The sequence below is a fragment of the Papaver somniferum genome, chromosome 11 (assembly GCF_003573695.1).
Source record: "Papaver somniferum cultivar HN1 chromosome 11, ASM357369v1, whole genome shotgun sequence".
Taxonomy (NCBI): domain Eukaryota; kingdom Viridiplantae; phylum Streptophyta; class Magnoliopsida; order Ranunculales; family Papaveraceae; genus Papaver; species Papaver somniferum.
In genome coordinates, this window is record NC_039368.1 from 20,933,579 (window position 1) to 20,949,752 (window position 16,174).

Genomic DNA, 16,174 nt, shown 5'->3' on the forward strand with positions numbered 1-16,174 from the left:
CGAACCTTTTTACTACAACAACTTTGAAAACACATCACATACTAAGAACTAAGTTAAGTAACACGTCCAAGAGCTTCGACCACAATCTGCATCAGCGTTTTCAGTTGTCCGGAGCCTATTTTATTTTTGTTTCAGAAAATGGGTTATATAGCCAAAAATATAGTTTTCCTGGGTCAAATGGACGGGTAAGAACAGGGTCTGGGTGATATGGACAGTTAAGAAAAGAAATTCAAACAGACCATTATACCCCCTCTTTTCCATTATCTTGTCCCATTTCCCATTACAAACTCATTCTTCTTCCCCATCAAAACCAGATCCAAACTTTCTCCGAGTTCTCCATCATCGCCATCGACAAACAAGACCATCATCGTCACCACCAAAAACTCTAACACCACCATATGGTTATTACTCCTTCTCTTTATCCGACACCACCATCATTAACTATGACCACAGCTACCACCACCACCATCGACAATAACTACAACCACCACCATCAGCGTCTACAACAAGTACAGCCAACACCACCACCTTTCTCCACCACCACAAGCATCGACATCATCGTTGGCATTGATATCACCACCACCACAAAACACCAAATCTTGATATTCGACATCCACCACCACCCAATAAACCCTAGTTAGTTTCATCTACACGAATCAACATCACCACCAAAAACCCTATCCAATTAATCGCTTAATCATCACCACAAATAGGGTAATTACCATTTCTATCTATTAATTTTAGGTTTTCTTTGATTTTTTTTATTTTTATGATTTTGAAATTGGTTTCATCTTCTTCTTAATTTCACCCTAATCTTCTCACATGCTTAATTTTAAGGCAATTTTGCACATTACCCATTTAAAATTGGACGAAACTGAAATCATACATTTAAGTTCTATTAAAAGCTGGTCAAAGTTTTTTAAACCTGAAATTTGTTGTGAAATTGGTGTGTATGCTGTGAAGTTGTATTGAGTTGTTATCGGTGAACCATGTTACTATAAAATAGGATGAAATTAGTTTCATCCAGGTTTAATTTGCAGTTTCAGCAGGTTTAAACTCGGATGAAACTACTTTCATCCAGGTTTATTATGTGATATGTTGGTATACCTAATTCTAATGATTAGGATGAAACTGAATTTGGTTCCATCCACATTTACACTAAGATGAAACTGGTTTCATCCCGTTTTAAATTGAGTTAAATTGAAATTTGTTTCCGTACAAGTTTAAAATAGGAGGAAACCAATTTCATCCTTTCTTAGATTGAATAGATTTTTTTTTCATCCATGTTTGAACCAGGATGAAACCAGTTTCATCTAATTCAACAGTGGATTGAATTTGGTTTCACCCATGTTTAAACTAGGATGATAATAATTTCATCTAATGTTACGTTGGCTTGAATTTAGCTTTACCCATGTCTAATATAGGATGAAACTGGTTTCATTGTGTGTTAGATCGGGTTGAGTTTAGTTTCACTCATTTTTAAACTCAGATGAAACTGGTTTCGTCCAGTTTTATGTTTGGTGGAATTTGGTTTCGCCCATGTTTAAACTAGGATGAAACTGGTTTTATGATCCAGTGAAGACTATAAACCTATTATGATCCGTGAATACCCCAGAATGAATGAGCCAGAAACTTCTGATGTTGCCATAGATGTAGACCTTGAGAAAGATAATTACAACAAGATAAGCTCAGATTCTGAACCTAAGAAGAAAGGTAGATACTTTTGCTATGAACCACCTCTCTACGAAGAAACCGGAGCCTGGATTCTTGTATCAGTTCCACCCATGATGGTAAGTGGGCATGAATGTTATGGTATTGTTGGTGGATACATCCCTGAAGGGGACATGGGTTGGAGTCGGTGTGTGGGGGAGGATAAGGAGTTAACCATGTGGGATGTGGTACTTGAAATGTTGTTCGTGGTGCAAGGGAATGTTAAAGCTCTTGCTTCTGGCGATATTCACGGATGCACCATTTCATGGCTATAATGACATATTTTTGAGCAGGCTTGGAAGAAGATGGCTGAAACACTTATTCAAGTATATTTTGGCAAAAAACAGGAAATTCTTGAAGCCGTGCCACTGAAATGGCCGCATGACGGTTCTAGTCCCTCATGTATGTTTTGTAGTGTGATATTTCATGATCTTATGTGTCTGAGCATAATTGTAGGTTTTCTGGAGGGATATTTTCCGGTGAATGTTCTAAAGGAAGGAGTCTGTTGCTTGGAAAATTTCGGACAGAGGATCCAGAATGAGTCTGCGATGTTTGTCGTGTACGTCTCAAATCTGTGCAGTCGTACTTAATGGACCAAGTAAGTCGAGCAACGCAGTTTCCGACTCATGACGTAACAGACCTCTGTTTTTTGCTCTGTTTTGCTGTACTCTGTTTTTTTTTTGCTCTGATTTACGTACTTTTTTTTTTACTCTGTTTTACGTAATCTGTTTTTTGCTCTGTTTTACGTACCCTGTTTTGCTTGCAATTAATTCGTAAAATAGAGCAATTAATTATGTTTTTTTTTTTGCTGTACTATGTTTTTTTGCAGATTACTCTGTTCTTCTCCAACCCAGTAAACATTTGAAGAAGATAGGGACATATTGGTCTGTTCCAATTAATTAATAAAAAATATTCTGGGTGAAATAACCAAATTGGTTATTTAAACAGTATATTTCTGATTTTTGGCTATATAAACAGCATCTAACCTAGAAATCTATTTCACCCAGAAATTTTTATTTTTGGTCTTTTTGACCGATTTTGTGTTTTTGTTTCGGGCTTGGGCACCTGAAAATCCAATTTTGTGTGGCAAGAATTTCGTCCTTAATAGGCTAAACCAAAATGTCGGATTAATCAGTGATCGAATATTAAAATACTTGTAAGTTGGACTAATTAACTAAAATTTAAAACATTTAATTTAGTTTCCACTACACGGAGAGCACTACTAAAAGAAGAAGTTTTCAACAACCCAGTCATGAAACTTTTCTTAATAAAAAGCTCACGGATTAATTTGTTTTTTTTATACTAATCAAGACAAATAAACAGTCAAATGATGCCACTTTTGAGAAAAAAAGCCTTGATTAGTTAGATAATTATGATTATCACTTGAAAAAACCTTGTTCAGCTCATTTGTTCATTTTACGGATTTACCATTATCCAAAAAACTGCACCAAAAGTCGAATATGTATTTGGCAAATCTTCAAATGGAATATGTGCAACTACTAAGACATGTCACCACCACCTAACAAAGTTTTGACGTGTTACCGCTGATTCAAACTCTCTCTTGTTAATGAAAAATGTAATGTTAACATCGCTGTGATGTATGTATTTTATTTCTTTTTCAAGAATGAGTTAAAATCAGAGTACAGTATTAAAATGCTTGCTTCACGCAATAATTCTTTGCCAATGTGAAATGAAACTGCCTATAAGTCTTACCTTATCTCACCCTTTGTCCTTGTCTAGGAGATAACTTATAAATTTCTTCCTAGAAGATCCAGTGGAAGAATTGACATGTGAGATTAGGTAAATGGCCTGGTTATTTTTTTATTTTTTTTACAAATGATTGAGATTGTTGATGACAATATGCATATGTAGCAAATAGGTCACTATCCTAGAGCCGATTAGTGCAATGGGTCTTAGGATTAAGAGCATCAATGTTTTCGCATGTTTGATGGAAAAAAAAACATCTTTTGGTTCCATAAGGAATCTTCATCTGATCAAAAAAGGGGTCGAGGTTTCGTCTGGTTGGTTCCAAAAGCAGCATCTTTTGGTTCAAATTTGAATTCCAAGGAATTCATTTATTGCCTTTGTAGACTTAACTCAAATTCCATTTTTAAGGTTTTCATAATTGCGAAAACACAAAATTGGTTAAAAAGACCGAAATCAATAATTTCTGAATGAAAATGACGTTTAGATTTTGATACTGTTTAAATGGACAACAATATAAAAATAGCCAGGATGTAAACAATTTCATCATATCCATTTTTAAATACTTTTTCTTATTTTTAATTTACATCAGGATGCATCCAGTTTCATCCTTGCTATTTTTTAAGTTTAACTCAGAATGACTATTTTTTTGGTGTCCATTTCACCATACTAATTTTTACTCGTCTATTTGAACCATGTTTTAAAATTTTTTGGACAGATGACTAATTTTTCGTTCCAAAAACACACGTTTCAATTTATATTTATTTTGAAAAGAACTAATAGAGAGTGACCGACTGCATAATTAGACACTTCCTCACTTGGCCTTAGACTTATCCATCTCTAATCTAATGTGCGACAACATAGCTCCACAAAAGAGTTATGGAGTATCATACTAACAACGCATTTGGATACCAGAAGCAAAAATGAGAAGTTTCCAAAAGTTATTTCTTACCTTTAAAATTTTAAAAATCAAAAAATTATTTATGGATGCATATCCAGACGCGGGGTGCATGACATCCGTTTCTTACCGGCCCTGAAATTACTTTTTCTTTTTTTCTAAAAGCACTGGTTAATCAAACATCCAATAATTACGGGCGCTGGTAATATTCTAGTCGGCTAGAAAGTAAAGTAGACCCATAGTAGGTAATAATCACACGATGATGGTAGTGTCTGGATGGACCTACACTATCGATATCCAGTCAAAAGAGCCGTCCAGATTGACCTCTAAAGCCCCCACAAAGTCACAACTGGTGGGACTCTGTGTACCCATACTAAACGAGGGTGCACACGCGTCAACTATTTGCAGCCAATTACCTACCTACCTACTCGACCATAAATGTCAACGTTTAAATTTGTGTGGAAATATGACAACGTTAGTTCCACTATAGAGCTTTTTTGATTGCCGCGTTTTTTTAATCTCTTTTGCTTTGTAAAAAAGGAAAAAAGAACTGTGTATTGGTCTACTGATTTTCATTTTCATTAGTTAATAAAGACGAAGCCAACCATGACGACATCGCTGTCTGTAAATTCATATTTGCTGAAGAAGAAGAAGACAATATTATTTTTCTATCATGTTCTTCTTCTACCTAATACCATTATTCTCAGAGATTATTGGGGTTGGTTTTGTTTATAGCAAGCTTCATCAAGGGATTCACTAATTTAGACATTTTCGGATATTTGATTTTTGAATTACTGAAGACGTGCTCAAATTCTAGGGTTTTATTTTACCGTTGTATCAATCAAGTAAGTATATAAGAAATAATTGAGTTTTCTGTTCAGAATATTCCTTGTGTTTTCTTAGTTGGATTTAACTGTTGAGGAATTTTGGTTCATTTCTAGGGTTTATAGCTTAGGTTTTCTTTTCCAGTATTATCTTTTTGAATTAGCAATTAGTCCATGATGGTCTTATATTCCAGTATCTTTCTTTTGAGTACTGCTAAATTTGGATTTAATTTGACAATTAGATAAATTTGCTTTAGGAAAAGAAAGATGAGAAAAATTGACATTCATTATTTATAATTGTCATTGTTTGAAAAATTGAACTTCTTGAGTTGTAACCTGTGAATTAATGGTAACTGATTCTTTTAAGGGTATGGAGATGTTGGGAGTCAAAGTCTGCGTTTTCAGATACCTTTTGGCAGTTTCATTTATTTATGCAGCAGCAGCAGAACCAGTTACTGATCCTATAGAAGGTATGCATACTTGAATTTATTGCAATTTGTAAATGGATATAGTTGGAAATGAATTTTGGCCATACCTTGTACCCAGTTAACACTTAGGAGGGGTTTTTAATGAAGTCGAATCGTTTTTGCTACCCTACTTAATTATAGTGGTTATTAATTATTTTTGTTGCAGTAAAAGCATTGCGAGCTATCAAAGGAGCTTTTAAAGATCCCATGAAACACCTTCAGAGCTGGGACAAGGGGGATCCATGCTCATCGAATTGGCTAGGAGTGTGGTGCTTTGACAGCATAGGGTCTGATGGATATGTGCATGTGCAGCAATTGTATGTTACCTTGTATTCGATTTGATGTTATGAATTCTTGTTCACAGTGTGACTATGGCAAGAAAGTAGTCCACTTAGGTAGCACTGAGAAAATGAGCACTATATGTAGTTTCAGCAGATTTTGACCATGAAGAAAGATACTATAATACATTTTATGTTTTGTTCTAGAGCTGAATTGGGCGGATGCATTTACTTGATAGAAGTACTCAAAGAAGAAATATATGCTGGTTTTAGCTTAGCGTGCATTATATTGTCGAATAGGATGCGTAGTACTCAACCAATTGTTAATTTTGAAGAAACAATCACAAACTTAGCATTTAAATACTTAGAAGTTATGTGAGCTCCCTCCTCTTATGAGAACTCTGACTCTAGGATGGCACAAAGTAACTGTAGAAATTTCAAACTAGGCACAATACATTATCACAATCTTGTAAGAGGTAGAAATTCGTCATTGACTCATAGTTGCGTGGACAAGTAAGTTCCTTTTTGTGGTATATGAAAAAAATGGGAAGAGTCACCGGAGGAGAGGTTCTAGAAGAAAAATGTGTTATTCTAAATATGTTAATGCAGGGCAGCAGGGGTATGACATTTGAGGATATTGTTACATACCTACACCTCCTCAGTGTTTGACACGCTAAAATGCACCTTTGCCTCTACAAAACTGTGTTTATTGTTACTAGTGCTTCATATCACTAATGTTTGACACGGTAAAATGCATCTTTGCCTCTACAAAACTGTGGTTTTACAAGTACTTCGTATCACTAAATAGGTTCTCTACGCCTTTGTTCATTATTCATTGTTCTGATGCTGTTAATTTTCTCTCTAACTTCTTGCCAAGCAAAAGCAAGGCTGTGTTTGCAGCTATGCAATGTTATCGTGACATACTTGCTTTACATAAGTATCTACGTCATATTTTGATGCTTATCTTATGCTACTTATTAGTATTTCCATGATGTAGGGTGTGCATTTTGCTGGTCGTTGTTGCACCTAAAAATTTATCATGATCATAACCTCCCTCATTTTGGGTGTAGGCAGATGTTAAATTTGAATCTTACTGAAAGTTTATCACCCGAGGTTGGCCGTCTATCTCAGCTGTTGGTAATGTGAGTATCTGGCAAATTAATATCCTTACATCCTTACAATGTGACAGAGCCCTGTTTGTCCTTTTCTTATAAGAATTAGCATAGACATTGATTTGGATTTTTATATTATGCTTATGCTATTCCGTTTTCTGTGCATGTATCTACTTCTGGTAGAGATTTAATGTGGAACAACATAAGTGGCAGTATACCGAAGGAGATTGGATATATTAAACCTCTGAAACTTCTGTGAGTTGTATTCTTGAACTTATATCTTACCAAACTTCGAAAATTGTTCGCATAATACCCCTGACCCCTGTGCTACAAATAATCATTCTGCTTGATGCTAAAAGATTTCAACGCAATTGTGCAAAGATATATCTGTCACTGCGATGTGTTTTATTATTCAGTCCATGTTCTGGCTTCTGAGCCATCGTCGTAAAATTACTATTTTGAGGAGTGGTTACTGATTATATTTTTTATTACTTTTCTACTCTGTTTTCTTTTGGAGCTGCTTATATTCTGTTATGTGGATTTGAGATACATCTACAACCTGAATAAGACTATTGATGCCTCAACGAATCTATTATGTTACGGTATATAGGGTTCTTACTTCTATCCCTAGCAAATACTTAAAAAAAGGTCCAAGCAACATCAATCTTTCTCTTATCCAGATATATAAACACTCAAAATGAACAGGTTCAACAGGTCCGGGCGACAAGTAAGTACATACACAACCCTTATACAGATAAGAAAGCTTCACATAGGAATGATTGATTGTTTTGGGCAACGGCACGAAGAAAGCCTGTCCTACACTTGTACTGTTGATATTCCCGTCAGCAACTGATTCTTGATACATTTCATATTTTTCAACCCCTCCAAAACTATTTGATATTCATATTTAGAGTTAAAGCACCTAAAAAATGACAATAAACGAGTCCTCATGATTGTCGCCTGGGAAATTATATTATGATCGTCCGCTAACTGCTGTAAAAGATAAACCGGAAGGATAAGGTGCTCTCGGTAGAAGAAAATCTTAATTGTTAACCACCAGGAGAAATGTAACAGTGTACTAATAAGTTTCATCAGCTCAATGAATCCTCGAGTACATATATTTTAAAGTACTTTGTACTCGAGTCTGAGTGTGCTTTTAAAGTGTATGATTTCCCAGCAAGTTCGTGGAGATTAGTTTTTGAATTATTTCATAGGCTTTCCCAATGTTGATTAACCCTTTTGTGTTCTCTATGTAGGCTCTTGAATGGGAACCAATTCTCAGGCTCATTACCAGATGAGATTGGTCTTCTCGCTAATTTAGTGAGGCTCCAATTAGACGAGAACCAACTATCAGGAGTAATACCAAAATCATTTGCAAACTTAACAGCACTCAGACATCTGTGAGTTTCTCAAGTTAAATTTTGCTCTAATTTGGTGCTTCTAATTTCCTGACCCTCTTGGCTATATTATGTAATTGTATATAAAAATCTGCAGTCACTTGAACAATAACTCGCTCAGTGGACAAATTCCGCCTGAACTTTCCAGATTACCCAAAATACTTCACTTGTAAGTTAATATTTGGTTCTTTGCCATCTGTTGATAGATACTTGTCTTAGTTGAAAATACGTGATAGGGTTTTAGTAGCCGTCATGGTGTTCAGCTCGACTCATTATTTTTGTTCTTACTGTTAACAGGCTGGTGGATAATAACAACTTATCTGGGTATCTCCCACCAGAGTTCTCTAAAACTGCGAGCTTGCGGATACTGTAGGTTTCTCCTTTCTTTGTTATTATGGCCGGCTGTTCTCAGTTTTTTTATTTTAAATCCTTAATTAGTTGGAAAACCAATATGTCCCAGATGAGACATTTTAGTATCTAATCATGGAAATCTCTCAGTCTCATTGTGGTCAGCCTCTACTCTAAGTAGTCTGCAAGGCAGTGAAGTGTTTAAACCATCTACCTACTTACATTTTTGTTGTTGTTGAAATCACCTAATATAGAGTTACAGACATGTAATGTGTTCAGCCTTGTAGGTCTGGTTGCCTGCATTTTTAAGTTACGACTTGTCGTTCAACTTTTGGCCTAGAGCTAAGAGTAGTGGCGGCATTTAAAATATCGTGCACTTTTTATCACAAAAATTGTTGTCCTTGGACTGATCCTGTTTTCTATCACTAAATAGACTCGATCAAGCTTTACTTCATTTATATTTAAGTATTTTACTACCTTTTCTCTTGTGACACGTTTTATGTTAGGCAGTTACAAAGTGTTTGCATATTTGTGGTTGATATCTTAAATATTTCTTGTGTGAATCGCAGTCAACTTGATAACAACCTCTTTGATGATGCTGAAATTCCTGCTTCTTATGGCAGCACGAACCTGCTGAAACTGTACGTGCAATTCTCTGAACTTTATGCATTGTTTTGCATGTTCCGGGACTTCTAGAATAGTAGAGGTAACATCAGTAAAAAGCAGAATATGTTGTTAATTAGGCGAAGGAGAAGGATTTGTTTAATTTTAGTTAGAACTGATCCCCAAATGTACTTTTTGAGGTTGGGTCATCAGCTCCGTCTTCAATGAGAGATAAGTTGGGTTTTATTAGTTATAGGTAGATAGGCTCTAACTAGTATCCATGGTAAAGATTGTTGTACCTTTTGAATTTCTGATGACATTGTTTTCCTGCTTTTAATTGAGAGAAGGAAATCTTACTCTACTGTTATGTTACTGAATAAGGTGGGTTAGTAAAGGGCGAGGCTTGAGAGGAGAGAGAAGAACTGATAAATGCTTGTTATATGAGGGAGAGATAAAGGTGATAGTTGAGAGATATGCTACTTTTAGAAACTGTATGTGGTATATCATTTTCTCTTTCTTGACAGGAGCCTGAGAAACTGCAGCTTAAGGGGCATTATTCCCGATTTAAGTGGGAGTCCAGATCTTTTTGTTGTGTAAGTTTGTGTATAATAAAAGCTCTTATGTGCAGTTTTCAGATATTGCTTATCTGATTTGCTGTCGACCAGTACACTACTTATTATTCTACTTGAATTTATGCTACAGAGATCTTAGCTCGAATCAACTTACTGGATCCTTACCGTCAAGCAAGCTTTCTGGAAACATGACAACTATGTGAGAAAAATTTCAACTATCCGGAATATGTCCTTATGTATATAGTGCTTATTTTTCAAGTAGATAATTTAAAACCTTGGATTGTGACTGATAATGAAGATTTGATGTAACTTAATTTCAGATCAGTACTCTATTTTTTTATGACCAATAACCTATTTTTCTTGTGAAACATCGATGCAGCGATCTGTCAAACAATAATCTCAATGGATCTATTCCTGCAAGTTTCTCAGACCTCCCTAACCTCCAGAAACTGTAAGATTCTATCTTCTTTCACTTTAATGGATGCATCAGCATATATGAGACCGAACTACTAAATGCATGTGAACTTAGCACCCTTTTTGTATTCGTTGTAAAGGGAAAATAGTTAAATTACCGACAAGCAACACAGTGTAAGGTGCTTTTTTTATTTTATACACATATGAATATGTGTACTTGTTCTAGCAGATATATATTACAAAAGCTCAAATAATATTTCAAAAATGCCAGCCCTCTATGCAGATTATGATTTTCTTTTTGTCACAGGTCCCTTTGGAATAATTCCTTGAGCGGTTTGGTGCCTTCTGCACTTTGGCGGAATATAAACTTCAGCTCTGTTGCAGAACGTACCCTGTAAGATCTAGCTTACATCATTAGTTATTTCTTAAGTCTTAGGTCTGTGTCATTTTCGAAGATGAAGTAACATGTGTCTGCTTAGCAGTAGACAGGCATGTTTGTGTGTGATTGCTGATCGCTTTTTGATTATGTATTTTCTATTAATATTCAGGGATTTGCGGAACAATTTATTCTCAAATACATCTGTTGATATTAATCCACCAAAAAATGTCACTTTGAGGTATGCTTTCTTAATCCAAAAAATCTCGTATAAATTTGAAATTGATACATAATTATCTCTTCTTCTTTTGCTTCATTCTTAATCTCTTTATTGTACATTCTTTTATTTTTAATCCGTGTATCACCACTGCTTGTTTCACTGGTATGATGACTTTGAGTACCTTCATTGTTCAGGCTTCGAGAAAATCCGCTCTGCAATAACGCCAACACAAACTTAGTTAGATTTTGCGGATCTGTAGCTGATGATGATGATGATATGCGTAGAAATTTGAGCATCTCGTCACCTAATTGTGCTATCCGAAAATGTCCCACAGATTACTATTTTGTATATGCTCCTCCAAGTTCTCCTGGACAATGCTTTTGTGCAGCTCCTTTCAGCATTGCGTACCGGTTGAAAAGTCCTAGCTTCTCATATTTTGCTCCTTACGAAAGCTCGTTCCTTGAGTACATGGCTGAAAGTCTCAAATTGGAAACCTCTCAGATCTCTGTATATTCGTATGGCTGGGATGAAGGTCCCAGGTTATGGATGAACTTAACTCTTTTTCTTCTATACGATAATAACTCTATAAAATTAAATAAAACCGAGGTTAGACGGATTAAAGGCAAATTCACAACATGGTCATTTCCTCAGAGCAACACTTTTGGACCATATGATCTGCTCGATTATCCTGATAGACATTTCCGTGGTATGTATTTCGATCTTATATTGATCTGAGGACTATAGGCTGTTTTCTTTTTTAAAGTTTTGGGTTATCATTTATATTGTTGCAGATTCTTCCAAGGTGTGGCTAAGTAAAGGTGCCTTAGCTGGCACTATATTAGGGACCATTGCCATATCGATCTTAGCGACGGCAATCATCGCAATTTTTATAGTAAGAAAACGCTATAATTCTTTCGATTTCAGAGCAAGAAAACATCTATGTAAGTTCCTCTAAACTTGAAATTGGCACTGCCCAAGTATTTAATATCCCAATGGACCCAACAGATAACAAAGGAAGCTGCAGTGATTCCTTAATTCTTTGTTGAACTATATTTTCAGCTGCGAGAATCTCTATCAAAGTTGATGGCCTGAAAAGCTTTACTTTGAAAGAACTGGTGCACGCAACAGAAAATTTCAATAGCCTGGTTATTGGGGAAGGTGGATATGGAAAGGTCTATAGAGGCATTCTAGCTGACCAGACTGTTGTGGCCGTAAAACGTGCACAAGTTGGGTCTTTACAGGGTGAAAAGGAATTTTTGACAGAGATAGAGTTTTTGTCAAGGTTACATCACCGTAATCTAGTTGGTTTGCTCGGGTACTGTGACGACGAAGGAGAGCAGGTGCCTTGTCTTGCTCCTTTAACTCTTAATATCTTTCATATAAGTATATTATATGATCCAGTCAGTTATATAGTTCCTACCTGGTCATATAAATATCCTCCCACATAAAAGCAAAAACCTTCATTCAGCTCAAAAAGACTTATGCACACATCAACTTGTCCAAGTTCTTTGCATATTATGGTAAATTAGTTTTTCGTTGGGAACGAGCCCTATTTGGTTCTGCAGGTGGATACAGATTCAGTCTCTCTCTCTCTCTGTATATATGTATATATGTATGTATTTTTTTTTTTAAACTGTAACTCAGCCCTTTAATAAACTTCCTTTCTTTTGAATATCAACGGAGAAATTAAACATGTCGCACTGTTTTGAATTGTTTCCAGATCCTGGTTTATGAGTTCATGGCTAATGGCAGTCTGCGGGATTGGCTTTGTGGTAATCCTATTATACCGTGTATGTTTGTCCCAGAAATTCTCCTCTGTTATGTTGTATCCTCTTTCTGGTTCTGTATTTGATTTTCAAAAGGAGGATTTTCTTGAGAATTGCAATTTTCATGCCAGCAAAACAACCTTTTGTAGGCCTGTGGCAGATATAACTTGACGCACTTATAATCATGCAATACATTTATCTTTCGGAATTATAAACTGAAGATGATGATTGTGGTGTTGGCAGTTGCATCAAAGGGGACTCTGAGCTTTTCCATGAGGTTGCGTATTTCACTTGGTGCAGCCAAGGGCATTCTTTATCTCCACACCGAAGCAAATCCCCCTATATTCCACCGCGATATCAAAGCTAGCAACATACTTCTAGACTCCAGGCATACTGCTAAAGTTGCTGATTTTGGACTCTCAAGGCTTGCCCCAGTTGCAGATGATGAGGGGGACTTACCTGGTCATATATCCACTGTTGTGAGGGGCACACCGGTAATCGACTTGCCTAGAGTTCTGTTCGTTTCTAGTGATCACTGTCAGAAGACAGGTGCAACCTTTCTTCTGATGGTTCGGCAATAAATTGATTAGAATTTTCTCTTTTGTTGGTACAGAACATTATTTCTGGCTCCCAGAGTCAGTGCATCTCTATACTTGTAACTGAGAAACTCACTACTGCCTTGTACTGCATGCAGGGATACCTTGACCCGGAATATTTTTTGACCCATAAGTTAACAGATAAGAGCGATGTTTATAGTCTTGGAGTTGTATTTCTGGAGCTTTTGACAGGGATGCGACCTATCTCGGGTGGTAAAAACATCGTCCGTGAGGTAATTTCTTGTTGGTGTCATGGTAATTTTTATTTTTGTGGATTCAAGGTTGAGACAAAAATGTTTTCATAACCATGAAATAAGATATAGTGTTGCTAATTTGGTCTAAGCCGGTGTCAAAAAGAAATAAAATGTTGAAATGATGCAAATTTCCATCAATGGTGTTGTTAGTTTCACATCATTTTTATTTTGGGATTTCAGGTAAATGTGGCACACAAAGCAGGTAATATCTTCTCAATTGTAGATGGCAAGATGGGATCTTATCCATCTGAAGTTTTGGCAGAGTTCATCACGTTGGCCTTAAGGTGTTGTGAGGATAGGCCAGAAGCACGACCTTCGATGTCAGAGGTTGTTCGAGATCTAGAGAAAATGCTCTCTATGGTACAGGAATCTAGCAACACCATTTCAGAGTTAGAATCTGATTTTTCGGACAGATCTATATTGCCTCGGTCGTCATCATCAACAGTATGTGAACCAAGGAGTCAGAACTTGTCATCTTCTGATATTTATGGAAGCGATCTTGTCAGCGGCGTGATCCCTAACATCACACCAAGGTAATGCCATTGCTCTCAAGTTAGTGAGCCTTATAAATGGTGGCTGAGGACTGATAATACGATGGTTGGATAGACCATTAATCCGCAGTAATCACTTTTTGTGATTTTGGCCCAACGCCAGTGGATTAACAAAACCAGACGCCATGAATTACGTCTGTTTGATGCTTCGTATTTGGCTTGTATATTGTATATTAGAAAATCGTTTTGTATATATTAAAATCAACGTTATGTGTGCAATATTCGTCGTTTTACTGACTTGCCGCCCTTAAGCCCCTGTTGGAATTGCATTTTTTTCACCAAAGAAACTTGGTAACAAACTTCTAACAAGTACATTCATTTTGAAATTCAACAGTTGGCGACCGATGGTTAACATTTAATTCCCCATTTAGATAATGATTTAAGATTATGTTCTGTTTAATATGAAGGTTTCTTTGTTCAAAAAAGAAAAAGCAGGTAGATGGTAAAGTTGTGGCTAAGCAATTATTCCCTTCGGTTTTAAAAATGAGATACTATCACCTTTTTTTTTCCAACATGGTGGAAAATTCCAACACGTTTAGAAACGTTTTTAAAAGAAGAGATAATGTCACTTTTCCGTTTTAGCTTAAATAGGCTAGTTCTAAAAATATATATCGGTTATCCGCTGATTCGATCAACGGCGGCTGATCAAATTTTGGTCACATGTGGTTAGGCTAGAAACCAAAGCAGTGGTCACCTGTGGTTAGGCTGGAAACCCAAGCCGGAGGCCCAAGTCATTAGTCACGCCGTTTTAATTTGTGCAACTTTTGCCCACAGAATGACAAAGCTAAAGTAAAAAGGCTGACCAATGTAAAGATACTGAATGTCATTTGCATTGAGATGACAAAGCTAAGGTTTTTGATTAAAAAGACTGGCCAATGTAAAGCATACAATGATAAAAAAAAAAATCCCGAAAGGCAAGGTTATATTAAATAGAAAAAAAAACTAGTCCAAGCCGGGTAAACAAAAGAATCAATCCGAGTCACTAAACTGCCTTAGAAAGATGGAATTCTTTCCATTTCAGAATCCTGAAGCAAAGACGTAAAAAACCAAGAATGCAGGCAAAAAAACAAGACTGTAAATGATGCAAGATTACTTAAAGATGCTTGCAGTTGAAGACTGCACAAAAGAAGTGAACTGCAGGTGAAAGCCAATTCTGCAGGCGAAGTAAACCAAGACTGCAATCGGAAACCAAAGCTGCAGTGAAGAATAAGGATCCGCGGAACTCTAATAGATACCTACAATTGGAGACTTCCCTGAAATATTATTTTATTTTATTGCTTGATAAACCATAATGACAATTACAGTTAGCAAGGTTGCGAAATCATAAATCGCGACACAAATTGTTTTTATATTTTTAGGGTCAAATTGCATAATGAATAAGATTCACAATCATTTCTATATCCCTAAGAATTAAGATTTTTATCTAAATATACAGGTAAATAAATATACAACATTGGCAATAGGATAATAGATATAAAGAGTTCTTAAAGACCAAAAACATTGATGTAGCTCGGTGGTTTCTAGCCTAACGAGCTTGTAAGACCATAAGTAATTTGTGATATCAAAGGTTGGCGATACGTTAATCGAGATTGCACTCTTGTACCCATAGCTCATATCGCCAGACACGAACTTGTTAGGTCTAAAGGTGTTTGCCCGCTCTGATACCACCGACTTTTTCGTTCAGCAACTTGTATGGACAAAACCTAATATAATTGCAAGTATACCAACTTAATGATCCTTGACAAAATGTATATAGATTTTATATCTTTATTTTTTTCAATCATAAATTCTAGACAACATATTCTGTGAACCTGATTATTACGAATAGTACTTGGACGATCTCAAAAATCAATATCCAAGACCAATCTAGTCGTATCCAAATAATTAATCAGAATTATGCCAAGTATAAAAAAAATTATCTATCTTTGAAAATGCGAATTTCTAAAAGGATCTACACAATTGATTCAGTTACGGTTGCGCTCTTTACATCTCTTGAACCTCGCAAGGATCTACACAATTGATTCCTCTAGGTGACGTCCTTTACAGCCTAAGAGTTGCCTCAACCTAAGTGAAGACTTTTGTAA

General features: G+C 36.1%; 1 protein-coding gene across 3 annotated transcripts; it reads left to right on the forward strand.

Moving 5' to 3' along the window:
- Positions 1-4,889: 4,889 nt before the first annotated feature.
- On the forward strand, positions 4,890-14,309 carry LOC113321933 (probable LRR receptor-like serine/threonine-protein kinase At1g06840). 3 transcript variants are annotated; one of them, XM_026569900.1, is made up of 21 exons: positions 4,890-5,157; positions 5,504-5,606; positions 5,770-5,920; positions 6,952-7,023; positions 7,177-7,248; positions 8,250-8,393; positions 8,488-8,559; positions 8,688-8,759; positions 9,308-9,379; positions 9,866-9,934; positions 10,044-10,112; positions 10,293-10,364; positions 10,635-10,721; positions 10,876-10,944; positions 11,118-11,629; positions 11,715-11,864; positions 11,983-12,263; positions 12,644-12,713; positions 12,933-13,183; positions 13,384-13,518; positions 13,720-14,309. In XM_026569900.1, the coding sequence occupies exons 2-21, from the start codon at positions 5,507-5,509 to the stop codon at positions 14,074-14,076; spliced, it is 2,877 nt and encodes a 958-aa protein (XP_026425685.1). In that variant the 5' UTR covers positions 4,890-5,157; positions 5,504-5,506; the 3' UTR covers positions 14,077-14,309. The 3 variants fall into 3 exon arrangements, with proteins under 3 accessions (XP_026425685.1, XP_026425686.1, XP_026425687.1); XM_026569901.1 differs by having other exon boundaries at positions 12,644-12,695; XM_026569902.1 differs by lacking the exons at positions 4,890-5,157; positions 5,504-5,606 and having other exon boundaries at positions 5,801-5,920; positions 6,956-7,023.
- The last annotated feature ends 1,865 nt before the right edge of the window (positions 14,310-16,174 follow it).